This window comes from Neolamprologus brichardi, chromosome 1, assembly GCF_056152115.1.
Source record: "Neolamprologus brichardi isolate AB-2024 chromosome 1, ASM5615211v1, whole genome shotgun sequence".
Classification (NCBI taxonomy): domain Eukaryota; kingdom Metazoa; phylum Chordata; class Actinopteri; order Cichliformes; family Cichlidae; genus Neolamprologus; species Neolamprologus brichardi.
The window spans coordinates 37,951,299-37,966,542 of NC_142104.1; the positions used below are offsets into that span (position 1 = coordinate 37,951,299).

A 15,244-nucleotide genomic window follows, 5' to 3' on the forward strand; every position below is an offset into this window, starting at 1 on the left:
TTTATTGTTGACAAACTGAACGGTTTGTATTACAGTCTAGTCCAACTTAACTGAACGCAACCATCTGGTACAATTGTAGCTATTCTGAACTATGCAGTTTATGAAAACTATGCAGCCCCTTCAGCAACTGAAGAATTTGAAAGTAAATTAAAACAAAATATAATTTTACATTAAATAAAAAAGTTTTAAACTTAATTAAAATAAAACATGTCTTAAATTAAAATAAGTAAACTGTCATGTTTATTGCTGCCAAAAAAAAGTTAAACACATTTGGACAGTGAAGGAATGTCAGGATTCTTGCTCAGAAAAAGGATCAACATGCTCTGAAGTCAGAGCACAAAAACCTTTTTTGTAACAAAGTATCGATTTCTGCTGTCCCTGTATCGATACATTATTAGCAAACAAAATATCACGATACTACACAGTATCCATTTTTTCCCCCACCCCTACTAGCCTGTGGGACTTAGGAGGCAGATGATAGGTACTGACAGGCCAAGTAGAACGCGGCTCTGGGAGTGGCAGAAACAAAAACGTGGATTGGGGGGAGTTCTAATAGGCCATGGAAAAAGACTTTTGGACTTCCTCAAAGAGTATGTGGCAAGCAGTCAGGCAACTCAGGAGAGGAAAGCCTGCACTGTGTACAGTGGGGCGCTGCTGACCTTAACTGAGGATATTGTCAGGTGTTGGAAGGAATACTTGGAGGACCTCCTTATCCCAATGACATATCTTCTATAGAGGAAGCAGAGGGGGATGACTCGTCCGTCACAGGGGGGTGAGGCCAATGAGGCAATTGAACAACTTCTTGGTGGCAGAGGCCCTGTGGTGAATAAGGTTTGCCATGAGTTCCTGAAGGCTCTGGATGTTGACATTGACAGCTGCAGAGTCTGATGTGTTAAACATGAAACAGGAAGTGTTGATCTGAAATATGCTCAGAATGCAGGCGTGTCACAGGTTCATCTGGCTGGACTGCCAAAGTGACAGTGTAGCATGCGCGGACTAACATCCAATCTGAGTGCAGATAACATAAAGTGTGAGCTGTAGTTAGGCTGACAATCCTCACATCACAGAAAGGTTTGTGTGAAGAATAACAACGATGCCAAGAAGATTTACTGAACAGTTTCATGTTGGCAAAATTATGAGTGCAGACACCTGTCTGGTGGGTTAGGATTAGCGCACTGCAAAAGATCAGCGACTCCATCTATTCATTTTCAAAGATAACCTTTCAGAAATCTCAACTAAATCTAGTAAAAGCAACAAAAATTATTAGTCACTACAACTTCTTGCATCTAGATGATCTGCATCACTCCAGAAATTTATCTTGAATGAGTACTGAAATTCCTCTGTATGAGACGGTCCACAAACAAGTTTGATTCTTTTCTTTTATTTAAACAAATTAAAATAAAAGGCACATAAAACATTGGAAATATGTTTACATAATTATTCTCAATGGACATACATTTAAAAAAATGTAGGAATGTTTTACCTTTCTGCTAATCAGAAAGCCTAATCTTCATATATACAAAAATTACCACTGTTAATGTTCTAATACAAAAAGGATTTATAAAAGTTTTTTTTCCTTGTGTGTCATAACTAACATGTCTTCTGAACTAAATGGTTTATACAAAGATATACATTCATTTGCCTTCACATCTGCCAAATTACAAACTTCACCAAAAAACAAAACAAAAAGCAAAATGAAACTCAAATAATTATTTGGCCAAACAAATTGTTTTTCATATTAGGCTGGATTACAAAGTGAAACCACACAGAGAAATGTCAATGATACGTTAACAGGAGCATGCGCTTTTAAAGATCAATCACTTTGTGTTTCAAGATTAGTCCTTAAGTAGAAAACATTAAGTTCATTATTGTTAGCTTTAAAGAACAAAGCCAAAAACTGGCCATGCAGGACCCTAGGCCGTTTGAACTAATGAAGGATTCCTTCACAAGGCTATTCTCTTGCACAGCTTAACTAGAAGAGGAAGTATCAATGTGTGAGAAAAGTCTTGTAAAGTATTTTAGGCACACTTGTTAACCAGCCACTAAAGAAGGACAAATGACACCACATACTAAGCTTTCATCCTGTATTTTTTTTTAGTGTTTTTGTTTTTATAAAAAGTCTTCACCCTTCTAATTACCTTCTAATCAACTCATCATCCACAGGCAACATAAAACAAACAAACAAACAAACAAAAGAACCAGGAAATATATTTTCAACAAATAATGCCATTCAAAATTAAAAGCACCTTCCCTTGTGGACTGTTAGCATACATAAAATGAAATTAATGAGCTAAACAACTGAGTTGCCAACATACAGATGAGCCAGGTGAAGTGGGACTGACAGTCATTGTCCAGTTACACCAAACTGGAATGCCGCTCTATGTACCATTGTCCTGTAGTCCCTATATCTTACCATTTACTGCAGGTGCTACGGAGTTCCTACACTGTAAAAGGGTGAAAAACTACAAAATCCAAGTATCAAAAAACTGTATATTCATGTTGCTCAAGACACTCACAGCCAGGAAACATGTTCACCCTTTCAAACAATCAAGCAGACATCTCCAGATGTAATGTGCTCTGTAAACCTATTCCTGCTCAAGAGAGCAGCAGAATATGTGCAAGCTCACAAGTCTTAACTGAAGGGGGCACAAATGAAAATGAAATGGCTGAAACAGCAGGAAAAGGTATGTAAACATTTAGAGTCATGAGCCTGTAACTTCTAAGGGCAACTTAGTGGATGCTGCATGCACATGGTTGCAAATTGTCAAAACCACTAAGTAATAACATCAGTAACACAACACCCATCCTTTAGCATCTTGATCTTTTAGTTACACCTAGGCAAATGTTCTTTATTAATTATCCCAATTATCTAGGTTGCTAGAGTGACAAGAAAACAATAACAACAACAATAAAATAAATAAAATAAGGAAGCATATGAAACCTACAGAGAAAACTCTGCTTTTACACAGAATAAGGCTGTAGTTTATTTCTCTCTTTCTAGCAACAGATAACTTTCCTAAACAAATTACAAACATCAAGAACATTTCTCTGCTGACAGGTTTGATCTGTGCTGCTATAGTTTGATATTACTAACACTGTGCCACAGCTAATGGAAATACAAGCAAGACCTAATGTCCTACTATACTATTGCACTGGGGATTATCCTAGAAGTAATTAATGGCTTCATGTTCAATCTCTAATTAGTAGCACCATTTGGAGTGGACAACATGTAGATAACTTTGTACTATGACCATTTTCTTATTTTGGTAATCTTAGATGACAGACAACACTCAGTATTCAGTATTGGAGGGATAATGTATAGTTAAATCCACAAGCATTTGAATAACATTTTTAGTATGTTGTGCTTAAAGCACCACACTGGCAATTTTAATTTTGAAACCAAAAAATTAAAAACCGATATAATTAAATTAAAAAAAAAAATAACAAAGATGTGATTAAGATGCACATTTTCTGCCTTAAGTCAGTAGTTTAGCAAACGTATTGCTTTATCTGTTTACTAATGTTTAGCAACGGTAATAAAAATGATTATCTTTTGCAGTCAATGACTGCTGGAAGTCTTCAACCCATGGACATCACCAAGATGTGGACATCTGCCTAGGTCTCCAGTTTTGTCTTTACTAACTGAAAATATGAATTGACACCAGGTGACTGGTTTGGCCAATGAACATGTCTCACTTCTTTTTCTCTTGGGCTGGTTTTGCAGTCTACCTCTCAACATTATCTATTTGCCATTAATAGAAACAAAGTATAGTTGTACACTTCAGAATTCATCCTACTAATCCTATCAGAAGCCACGTCATCAATAAACATTTGTGGAAGCCGTACATGCCTGTGCCAAGGCTTTGTTTGACAAATTATGTAGTACGCTTCAGATCTCTTCCTACTATTCTGGTAAATGATAACATTGGTTTTATTTGTCCAAGACAAATCCAAAATGTTTTCTAACCTGGTCTTCTTTTTCTTGAGTGTAACCAATGGTTTGACTCCCACTCACATTGAGGTTAATAACTACCACATGCAAATTCAACATTTGTAATGATGTCCAGATAATTTACCAGCTAAAAATAATAAAAGAAAAGGTGTCACTTCGCCATGAAACTGTTTGTCAGCTGTCTAATTGGGGCCTGTAAAAAAGCTGCTGTAATTCATAATAGTTAATACAGAATTTATGTAAAACCTCTTAAATTAAAATTGAAAGTTTGCATTTTAATCACATCCTAATTATTTGTCTTAAAATCCAGTGAGATGGTGTACAAAGGGCAAAACTTAAAAAATTGTGAGTGCGTCCAAATGTTTTTGGACATTTGCGGCTATATAAAAACTGCAGCAAATAAAACATGTTTTCCTTTTTAGTGGGATTTTTCTCATAATAAAAATAAAGTGACACCAGGCTTATGTATAAGACTCCTTATTCTCCTTTCTCTCCAGGCTGGACGGCCACATCAGTGTTGATGAAGGTTTTGCACCAATAACATGTAGTTAATAGAAAGGCTTTATCTACCGTGGGTAAAGGCAATAAAATAGTGTTTTACATTATTGGTTTGAAAGAAAAAAAAAGAAAAAGAAAAAAAGGTCAGTGTAAAATGTCTGACATGTTGACACAAATGATGGACAGTGATGGGATCCACTATCTGCTAAATTAAAAATCTAACCAACTGAACACACCACAGAAACTTTGGGACTGCGCCACTTAAATTTAATGTCTTCTCTTTTGGCTTTCACGTTTAAAAAGTCTTAAAAAAAGCTAAATTTAATGTTTGACTTTTGATAATACCAGGATTTTAACAGGCAAAGCCTAAGTGACATTTTTCAGGAAGCAATACTTTCACCTGTCACGTTCAAATACAAAATAATACAACCCCCCCAAACTTAGTTCCACATAAACTTGTCTCCAGCAGTAAGGAATGATTGTGCTTCCAGCAACTTTAACTGTAGAAATTCTGCTGGGGAGGGGCGCAAAATTTATCAAAACATACTCTAAATAAACATATCTTGTTTTAACTTTAAAACATATCAAATATAAAATACTGAGAAGTCCACTAAAATAAAAATCAGCTAAAAAGGACAAAAAAAACATTTCCTTAAGAAGAAGCAACACAAATATTAAGACATTTCCTAAATATCAGTATAGCATCACACATTATCCATATTTTAAGATGTCCAGTTGCACAATATAATTCTTACTTCTCACTCTGATAAGATCAACAGTGTCTTGTCAAATAACTTGACAATAATGATCTTAAATGGTTTGTCTCCCTACAGTATATTGCGTTTACGGTAAAGACTCCTGCACTGAGTTTGCTCAATGTCAACCATTACAGTAAAATTATACATATTTGTAAAAGGGTAAAATGCAAATACAAAGTAGTTTAACATGGAACAGCTGGAAGTGTAATAACTGCCCAATAATTTAAAACCATGTTTAAGTGAAAGAACCTACTTTTTGGTTCGAGTCTATTGGTGTAATTAAAACTGTTCACATGATCAACTGTGAGTAATACAATTGACTAATACATCAATATTACCATTATCAAACACAAAATGGTACAAAAAGTAGAATTCATATTTGAGCAATATATTGGGTCCTGGAAACATTTGAGCGTAATCGTGTGATGACCAGGACACGTTAGCATCTACTGTGTTCGTCTCTTTAAAGGCAACAATTTATTCTCTCTGGTTTTCAGATGAAAAAAAAAATCCCCATACTGGTTAAAAGATTTCCCCCCTTCTTTTTGAAAATATCATTCATGGGCAAAATTACATTTATAAAATTCTTTGGCTTAAACCTATTTCCACTTCTCCCAAACTATGAAATCACATGTTATCTGGTTAAATGATGACGATGTAACAAATTGGAATTACCTGAGCATGAGAGCTCATTCGTGACGTTGAAAGCAAGCAATGACAGCTCTTTAAAACATGGACATGTAAGACTGGCTCTGCCTTCAGGGATCCAACTAATAGGTTTGACAACTATTTATCAATATTATTGGACATATTATTGGATTTACAGATTTTGCATCAATATGATGTAGGACTGTGGTTTTTCAGGTTCACTGAATTAGGCAAAAAAGCCTAAAAAAACAAAAAAAACAAAACAACTCACAATCAACAAAGTCTTCCCCTATTAAAACATTTCTACTAATGTCCTAAGGTAAAATGCATAAAACAAAATGCATATATATTCTATAAAAGAACAATTTATGTACATGCTAGTACTCTGATTAATTAATTTCTGACCATTGCTAAGTTACAAAAATATGTATTTTCTGTATTAACTAAAAATAAAATTCATAATTACCACATAATGTTGTAATAATGCTGACCTCTGTAAGTAACAATCATTGGTTACCATCTACGTGACACATTAGTTCACCTTTTTATGCCCAGTACACTATCAACTCATTTAGAGGGAGATTTTACTAATATCTAATGGCTTTGTCCGTTATTAGGCAGTTAAAACATCACTAACTGTTACATGAGGAACAAACGTTCTACCAAGGAGGGGAGGATGGCAGAACCTGGGAAAGAAAAGGCATAGATTCCATGGGCCTCATAGCAATATTGAGTGGCCCAGTTATATTCATGGGCATAGGAGTGGTGATAGCTACCGGGTGGGCAATATTCATGTGTGCTGTTGTAGGGATTCCAACAGAGGTCAGGTTCACAGGGCCAGTGATGGTGACAGGGTGCTGCAGGTTAACTGGCGATGTAATGTTAACGGTGCTGGTGGCAGTATTAATCTGAGCTGTGATGGTAACAGCATTGCTGGAATTGACACTGCGGTTCATAGCAGAGGTGTTGGCTGCAGAGTTGGTGACAGGTGTCGTAGCCGCAGAGCTGTTGTGTAAGTTGTTGGCATCTGTATTAGAAAAGAAAAAAACAAACAAACAAAAACACATTTAGGGCTGGTCAGCCTTATAGATACATGTTACCCTTTCAAAACAAGGAGACAACAGCCCTCTCAGCTCCTCGGCTGTGGGTGACTGAAAATATCAATACATCATTATCACATAGTGTCAACTGTGGTAATATATTTGAAGAAACCTACCTTTATGAGAGTTGTCAATTAGGACTTGGAAGGAGTTATTTAAAATCTCTCCTACCGTCAACTCACCTGAGGGGTAAATTCAAAAAGCAGGATCAATAGACTACCAGTTAATTATTGTTAATGGTATAATTAAAAAATTTAAACAGAAACATATTAAGGACATCTTAAGTTCTGCATATTCCTAAGGTTGGACACACACTGCAGTGTAGGTCTTAGACCAGTGATTAGCAGGCCTAGGTAAGCTTAGGATCACTGACTAGTTTCACTCTTGCGCACAGATAATTGGCACATTGCTGGGTCATTTGTGATCCGTTCTCAAAAAGAAAATCTAAATTTCAAAGTCCAGACAGAAATGACAGCTCGGTAATAGCAGATGGCCTGTGATGAAATGTAAAGGAGTGCACATCTACCCCGAGTGCTATGGTCCTTTTTGTGGTTAATTTAATTGATCTACTGATCCTGCTTCATGAAATTTAACCTTACATTAGCAAAATATCTATTATCTACACATGAGAATAGCCTCAACTGTACCAGTGCTTCAAGAAAAAAATCTCTTTGTACTTAGGTGACATGGTACAACATGAATTAAAAATGGCCACTAATGCTTTGCAGAGGTTATGCTTAAATAATTAGGGATTTCTGCTATTTCTGCTACGGGATTACCTTTTCGTGGCCCTGAGTGGTTCCACTGCCAGTCACTTATGCCTATTCAGAAATACAGACACATATTGGGTTACATAAACAAGGGGAGCACTGCCATTATTCTTGGAGTCAACTTGATCAATTAGTCAAGTTGTGTGTAGGTGGGAATGGGGTACAACACCTCGACCAGGGTTTTAGCCTTTCTAGTATAAAATAAAACCAAAATGTCAGTCTCTCAAATTAAACTTTGTGTGTGTGTTTTTTTTCTATTAGGGTAAGCAAGGCCAAATATATGATTTTCAAATAAATTATAAATGTCTGGGTCTTTGGGTGATTGATTAGCTAGGGCTAAAGAGGCTAACATTCCTCCATCTTGGCCTGTGCTTCGAGGATTCTGACAGTATGACTCATGGGTATCAAGTTAAATATGTTGCAAGAATGTCAGTGCTTCTAGAATAAAATTTGGAAACATGTACAAAACATTTATATTTACTTGCAATTTTTTTTCCACACTTGTGTTTTAAATTTACAGTTACAAAACAAAAATATTGACAAATGTGTAGGTTGACATTTAAATCATGGCTTCTCTCTCATTTGACTCAGTTACTTTAAACCTACACTGAATTTTGTTACTACAATACACACATGGTGCATGCTTGTACACCTTTAATCTGTCCATAGAAAGTAGAAGTAAAGAAAGATTTTCCACACTTAAGCTTTAAGTTCCTTTCTATGGCGTTATTTTTGTGCCACTATTCTGAGTGCACGTAAAAAAAGGTTTGCAGGTGCAAGTGTTGTATTTTGAGGAGAAATTTATTTTGAAGAAAAGCTGATTTTAAGTGAACAAAATTCATTGCTGCGTGCCAAAAATGTATTTCCGTGTTTGCTATTATCCACACACACACACACACACACACAATAGCAGCCCCTCTCGCTTAGTTTTTGCATTTACGCTTGTTTGCAATGAGTTGCTCGCGCTCTCAACATTTCTGCCCGTGCGCGCTCAACTCTTTCTCTACACCGTTATATTTGTGCCACAAAACCAGCCAATCACAGACTTGGATACAAAAAAAAAAAAAATCTGATTGGCTGTTCTGGTCTCCAATCAGCTCGGAATGACGAAATGCAATATCCCAGAATCCATTTGGTCCAAAACTCAAACGAGGCAGTGGCGGAGGAACACAGAGTGGCGGAGTTTGAAACATTACTCTGTCTGGGTCACAAAATAAACTTTTAAGATATTTTCATGTGAGAATGGTGCTGTGTAAACTTCTAATATCTGCTCGATTCATCAAGACATCACATATTTGCATAACTGCTCTGACGTTTTCGGAGATGCCTGTTACCCACCAGCTGACCGGGTGGTCACTCGGGTTAAACATAATATATAAAGCTGAACTGACAAAAAATCACCGACTACACCACCAGGTATTATAGGAAAAACCATAAAGCCTTTGAACTAAAACAAACGCTGTTGTGACAGTGACGTACACTGTGTTGTTGGTATATATGTATGATTTATATCACCTTCATGTTTCCAAACCGATATCATGAGCAGCAGCTTTTACAGCTGTGGCTCCAGCAAACATCAGCTGATACTAGAAATTAATTTTAAGCTGATCAAGCTTGAACGTGCTGCTGTTGTTGTTTAGCGCAACATCCGCTGGTTTCGTTTCTGGCGCAAAGTGGGCGATAAACAAACAAGAGAGACGATCAACTGATCATTGATAAGTAGCAACAGAAGAGGGAGGAAGAATGAGGGGAGAAGAGGCAGCTGTGCAACGTAAAGACAGAATAACTCCAGCTTTGTGTCTTTTTTTCATTGTAGCTAAAGTACGGGACGAATCGCGTTCCTTTTCCTTTCAATACGGATGTATTGTAATTGGTCCAGCCCAGAGTTGATCATGACCAATTGGCTAATCCACCACCTTTCATTGTTTATACTGTTACAAAAACAAACATAAAAATGAAAAAACATCATCGGCCCACCGCGCAAATGTCCGGTATGCCCAATGACCAGTCCAGCTATGCGGTCAGCTGGTGGGTAACAGGCATCTCCGAAAACGTCAGAGCAGTTATGCAAATATGTGATGTCTTCATAAATCGAGCAGATATTAGAAGTTTACACAGCACCATTCTCGCATGAAAATATCTTAAAAGTTTATTTTGTGACCCAGACAGAGTAATTTTCAAACTCCGTCACTCTGTGTTCCTCCGCCACTGCCTCGTTTGAGTTTTGGACTAAATGGATTCGGGGATATTGCATTTCTTCATTTCGAGCTGATTGGAGACCAGAACAGCCAATCAGATTTTTTTTGCATCCAAGTCTGTGATTGGCTGGTTTTGTGGCACAAATATAGAGAAAGAGTTGAGCGCACACGGGCAGAAATGTTGAGAGCGCGAGCAACACATTGCGAGCGAGCGCAAATGCAAAAACTGAGCGAGAGGGGCTGCTGGTGTGTGTGTGTGTGTGTATAATAGCAAACACTGAAATACAGTTTTTGCACGCAGCAATGAATTTTGTTCATTCAAATTCAGCTTTTCTTCGCTAAAAGTAAATTTCTCCTCAAAATGCAACACTTGCACCTGCAAACCTTTTTTACGTGCGCTCAAATTTTTTTTACGTGCGCTCAGAACAGTGGCACAAAAATAACGCCATACCTTTCTTGCCCTTTTTATATCCCGTCTCTGGAAATCAAACCATGTTCCACCATTACTGGACAGTATGAAGTGAAAAACAAATTATTAATATATATATATATATTCATTATTTACAAAAAACATTATTTCAGACATGCCCTTGTTTTGACTGTACAACATGGTAACAGCCACAGTTTCTAAATGGATCAGTAAGTATTTAAAAGTACAATGGAAGTCAGAGCCTTCACCTTTCAGGCTCCTCTTCTGTGGAACCAGTTTAATTTGGATTTGGGAGACAGACACAGTCTCTACTTTTAAGATTTGGCTTCAAACATTACCTTTTGCTAAAGCATATAATTAGGTCTAGATCAGGAGACCCTAAATCCTCCCTTAGTTATGCTGCAATAGCCAATGGTGCTGGAGACCAGTACCATTTCTTCTTCACTCACCTTTTTCACTCAGCATTCTGCATTAAATCAGTAGTTATCAATAATATCGGTCTCTCTTCCACAGTGTGTCTTTATGTTGTTTTCCTCCCATCACACCCAACTGGTCATGGAGGTTTCTGCCCTTTCCTTCCCACTGTTGACAAATGTTCACTCAAAGAGGTAATTTAATTGCTGGGTCCATTAAGCGTCTTTACCTTACAATATAAAGCGCTTGAGGCTGATTTGGCCCTATATAAATACAATTGAATTAACTAACAGTCCTCTTTATCTGACAACGCTGGTAGAAACTAAGTGAGAAGACACTGCTGGCATGTGGACTGAACGCTTGTCAAATATCTGAGCAAATACTAATGTCACAGAAGCATACTGGTCACTGCATTTATGCTGGATAACTCGTTAGCAGTTGCAGATATACAAAATTCTCTTTCAACTTCATTTTTGCTGGTTGAAAGAATGAGGGATTTTGTGTCTGCAGTGATTTGCTCATGAATCACAGGTGCTTTGTGGCTACAAATCCATGTGGTGGACAGAGGACAGCTGAGAATGAGACATCTTGGTCCTCTGCTTTGTAATAAACTGCTCGTTCAGCGGGTTTTGCAACATGTTTACCACAAAAAAAAAAAATTATTTTTACTTTTAGGTAACTGTAAATTTAAAACACAAGTGAAAACATCGTAAAAGTAAAAATGTGAAAATACAAGGTCAAATTTTTATCCTAAAAACTTTCCCATTATGTAACATTTCTCAATTGGTGTTGATACATTTACACTAACATTTTTTTCTCCTGGAAGCAGGTTTCTTTGAGACACTTCGTTGGTGTACGAGCAGACAGTCTTTGGGATAGGATTTTGGAAATCTGGGTGGTCACATTTTGGAAGCTTTAATAAATACTATAAATATCTAGAAATGAAACCTACCATCTAAGTTAGAGATATGCTATTTCCCCTAATAAGACCAGGTTTTCCTCTGAAAGCTTTTCTCTATAATCCACACGCTTTGTAGACATCACCTAAACAGACCAACTTCCAACATTTTCCCTTTCATGTGATGTTTGCAGTTTAGTAGTTAGGGATTACTTATAAGAAATATGTAAACAAACAAACAAACAAACAAACAAACAAAAAGATGATCTCAAATTCCACCAGCACTTAAACCTGCACAACCACAGTAAGAAAATATAATTATAACATGATATTGTACAGTTCTGTGGAGTCCATTATCTCACAAGAAAACAAAAAAATCATTAAAGACTATTTCAAGTATACAGTACAGTGCAAATGTCTTGAGCCAGCTTTCATTTCTTTATGACTTTCCAGGAAATCTGGAAATGGGTGTAGTCATTTTTTAATGCAAGAAAATAAATGGAAATACAGTATATAAGGGGAAAATTGAGTTTTTACAATTTTAACAGGCTTGAAAGTCAATATACAAGTCAATATTGCTACCTTTACAGTTTAACACAGCCTGACCTCTCTTAGGCAAGCTTTCTTTAAATTAGTAGTAGTCTTCAGGAATATTGTTGGCCGCTGGCTGCCTTTTGTTCTTTTCTCTGTCAAGATGATACCACAGTCAAATTAAAGTTGAGGTCCAGGCTCTGGGGAGGTCAATCCATAACTGTGTCTGTTTTTCAATTGAAGTATGCTTAAGCAATGATGCCAAAAGGACTGGCAGTCTATTTTGGCATCATTGTTGAAGAATAAGAGAAGCCATTTCCAATCAAATAAGTTTTTAGATGGTAATGCACGGTGGATTGAAATCGCTCAGTACTTTTCAACATTTATAATTCTCTTCATTTTGATAAGATCCCCAATACCAATGGCTGAAATGGAGCTGCAAACCATAACAGTGCCTCCACCTTGTGGTACAGATTGCATTAGACTATCACTCCTGACCTCCACTCTACATACTGATGACAAATTAAACCAAAAATCTGAAATTGTGTATCACTTCATAAGACCTGATGTCACTAATTATTAGTCCAGTTCTTTTGTAATTTAGCATACCTCCACCTTTCCCGTTTCCCCTTTCTTAAGAATAGTTTTTTTAAAGTTACCCTTCAAATTAGACCATTTCTGATGAAGCTTCAGTGAATAATAGATGGATAGATGGAATGATCAGCTGAAGAGCCAGATGCATCTTTCAGGTCTCGTGTTAGGTAACAATCTTATAATGATGCATTTTTAAGTAAGTAATTATGTAAAGTGTATTCATTAAAAAAAAAAGAAAAGAAAAGAAAAAAATAGTATCTTCTAGCTGTTTAACTTCTATGTTTGGCATTTTCCAAAGATTCAACTGGAGAACTGGGAACAAATTATGTGTTTTTGTCACAGGCTACTAAGGGTGGGCGGTATAAACGGTATACGGTAGAAATTATATAAATTTAGCCAACGGTAGAGATTTTGACTATACCGCTCTATCGCAATAGCGCATGTTGATGGTGTAATCAAGCTGCGCCTGTTTTGGTTGAAAGCATTGCAGCGGCTGCAAACAACATCATCTGCAAATTATGCCGGGCGACAGTCAAAGAGTCAAAGCACTTTTGGAATATGGGGGAAAGCCAAAAACTGCGCTTCCTCCACTTCCATACCATTAATTCATTAATGCTGAATTCTCTCGCAGCTGCTCTATTCCCATGTTGTTGCAGTATATTAATAACTAACCTCGTATTGTGGATGAATAATCTCAGTTGTTCTCCTGACTGAAGTTTGGTCCGTTTATAGCATCCTGCCATGCAATTGCATTTGTCCCTGACCACCAGAAACCCTCACGTTAACTTTTATCGAGTAGAAAAAAGTTTGCGTTCATCCTTCAGCTTCACTGTGCTAATGTTATGCTAACATAGCTGTTTTTCTAGCAATCATGTAGGACATCATTGTATACCAGTTAGTCAAACTTCAGTAACCCTACAAACGTCACTGCTGTTTAGTTTTCTGTCTTCATTTATGTTGGAAGTGATAGCAGAGCTGTACGTTTTAATTTTTTCAGAAATCTCTCAGTCAGAACATGCTATATCATGTTTAGGTGGAAACTAGCGAGCTAACTTCCTGTTAACTTCTAACTCCGTTGAATTTAATAAATTCTGTTTTCATGGATGCCTGGATGTTAAACTTAATTGTTACACCTGGTAAAGCAGCAACGCTGATCATTTTATTAAAGATGAAACAATTTAGACAGTTGTTAACTATCAGTGCCGTAGTGTTTGTTTGACTTTGGGACCTGAAGCTGACAGAGTTTTGGACCCAGATTACTCCGCAAGGCTCCTGACTACGGCAGCTGTAATGCTCCGACAATCCATCAAGCGGTGCGGCTTCATAGCTTACCAAAGTCGTACTAAAGACAGATTTCTGTGCACATTGTCGATTTTTAAAAAAGGATTTTAAGTGTGCCTTATAGTGTGTAAAATACGTTCTACAGAAGAAAAGAATATATCGTGATATATATCATTACCGCACTTGCTTCAAATTATACTGTGATATTAGGACTGGGCGATATATCAAGTTTTTAAATATATCAATATATTTTTATACGAGATATGAGATGTGACAATATCGTTTATATGAAATAGTCTATGTTACGTTATAATTATACTTGTGGAACTGCAAGTTTGCCTCTCTTTCGTCCACTTTTGTCTCTACGCAACGTTACTCTGCCTCGGCTCTCTCCTTCACTGAACACAACTCCCCCTCCCCCATCGCTTCACCTGCAGGCAACGACAAGATGGACACAGCAGCTATCAAAGAGGAGCTGGTCGGTAAAAAGAAAAAATTTGGAGATTACTATTTTAGTGCTGTCAGTGTGACGTTAACGTCATAGCTGCATTAACGGGCAAATCTCTGTTAACGAGTTACCGCAGATGACCCCGTGCGTAGGGCTGGAGGCATCAACGAGCTGCGCTAATGCGTTGACGCCTAAAATCCTTTCATTTTCTCACAAATCGACAGTGTGCCATATGTATGAATTCTGGTTGTGCTTACTGACCGCGAACCGATTTTATGTGGTACACAGCGCTCAGAAACCTTTCAAAAAATGTTTTGGTACGACTTTGGTAAGCTACGAAGCTGCACTGCTTGATGGATTGTCGGAGCATTACGGCTACCGAGGAGCCTCGCGGAGTAATACGTACTCTGCTTCAACCTAATACTACCGTACTGTGTGTGTATAAGGACCACAAATGGCACCTGTAAGAGACATGGTTACAAAAACTCTATGGGCTCAAATTGTGGTCATAAATATTTTGTACTTGTAAATCAGGATTTGTATGTGTAAAAAGAATTTTTGTGCGTGTAAAAAAGATTTGTGTGTGGAGCCCAAAAATACGTGTGAAACTCAAGTTTCAAGTTACAAGTACGAATTTTGACCCTGTTTTTCTTCCTTTCATCTGATTGGCCAATGTCATGTCAATCACAAATTTAACTATCCAATCAGAGAACAGATGGGCTTG

The 15,244-nt window shown here is 37.1% G+C and overlaps 1 protein-coding gene across 3 annotated transcripts in view; it reads right to left on the reverse strand.

The window, feature by feature from the left end:
* Positions 1–1,365: 1,365 nt before the first annotated feature.
* Positions 1,366–15,244, reverse strand: part of vezf1b (vascular endothelial zinc finger 1b) — a 34,650-nt gene continuing 20,771 nt past the window's right edge. The window contains exons 5-7 of one of the 3 annotated variants that reach the window (XM_006799286.2): positions 7,736–7,777; positions 7,073–7,138; positions 1,366–6,883 (exon numbers count right to left, since the gene is read on the reverse strand). In XM_006799286.2, coding sequence (XP_006799349.1) covers positions 6,516–6,883; positions 7,073–7,138; positions 7,736–7,777 — 476 coding nt within the window. In that variant the 3' untranslated portion in view covers positions 1,366–6,515. The remainder of the gene's footprint in view (positions 6,884–7,072; positions 7,139–7,735; positions 7,778–15,244) is intronic. The other 2 variants (XM_006799287.2, XM_006799288.2) reach the window with 2 other exon arrangements.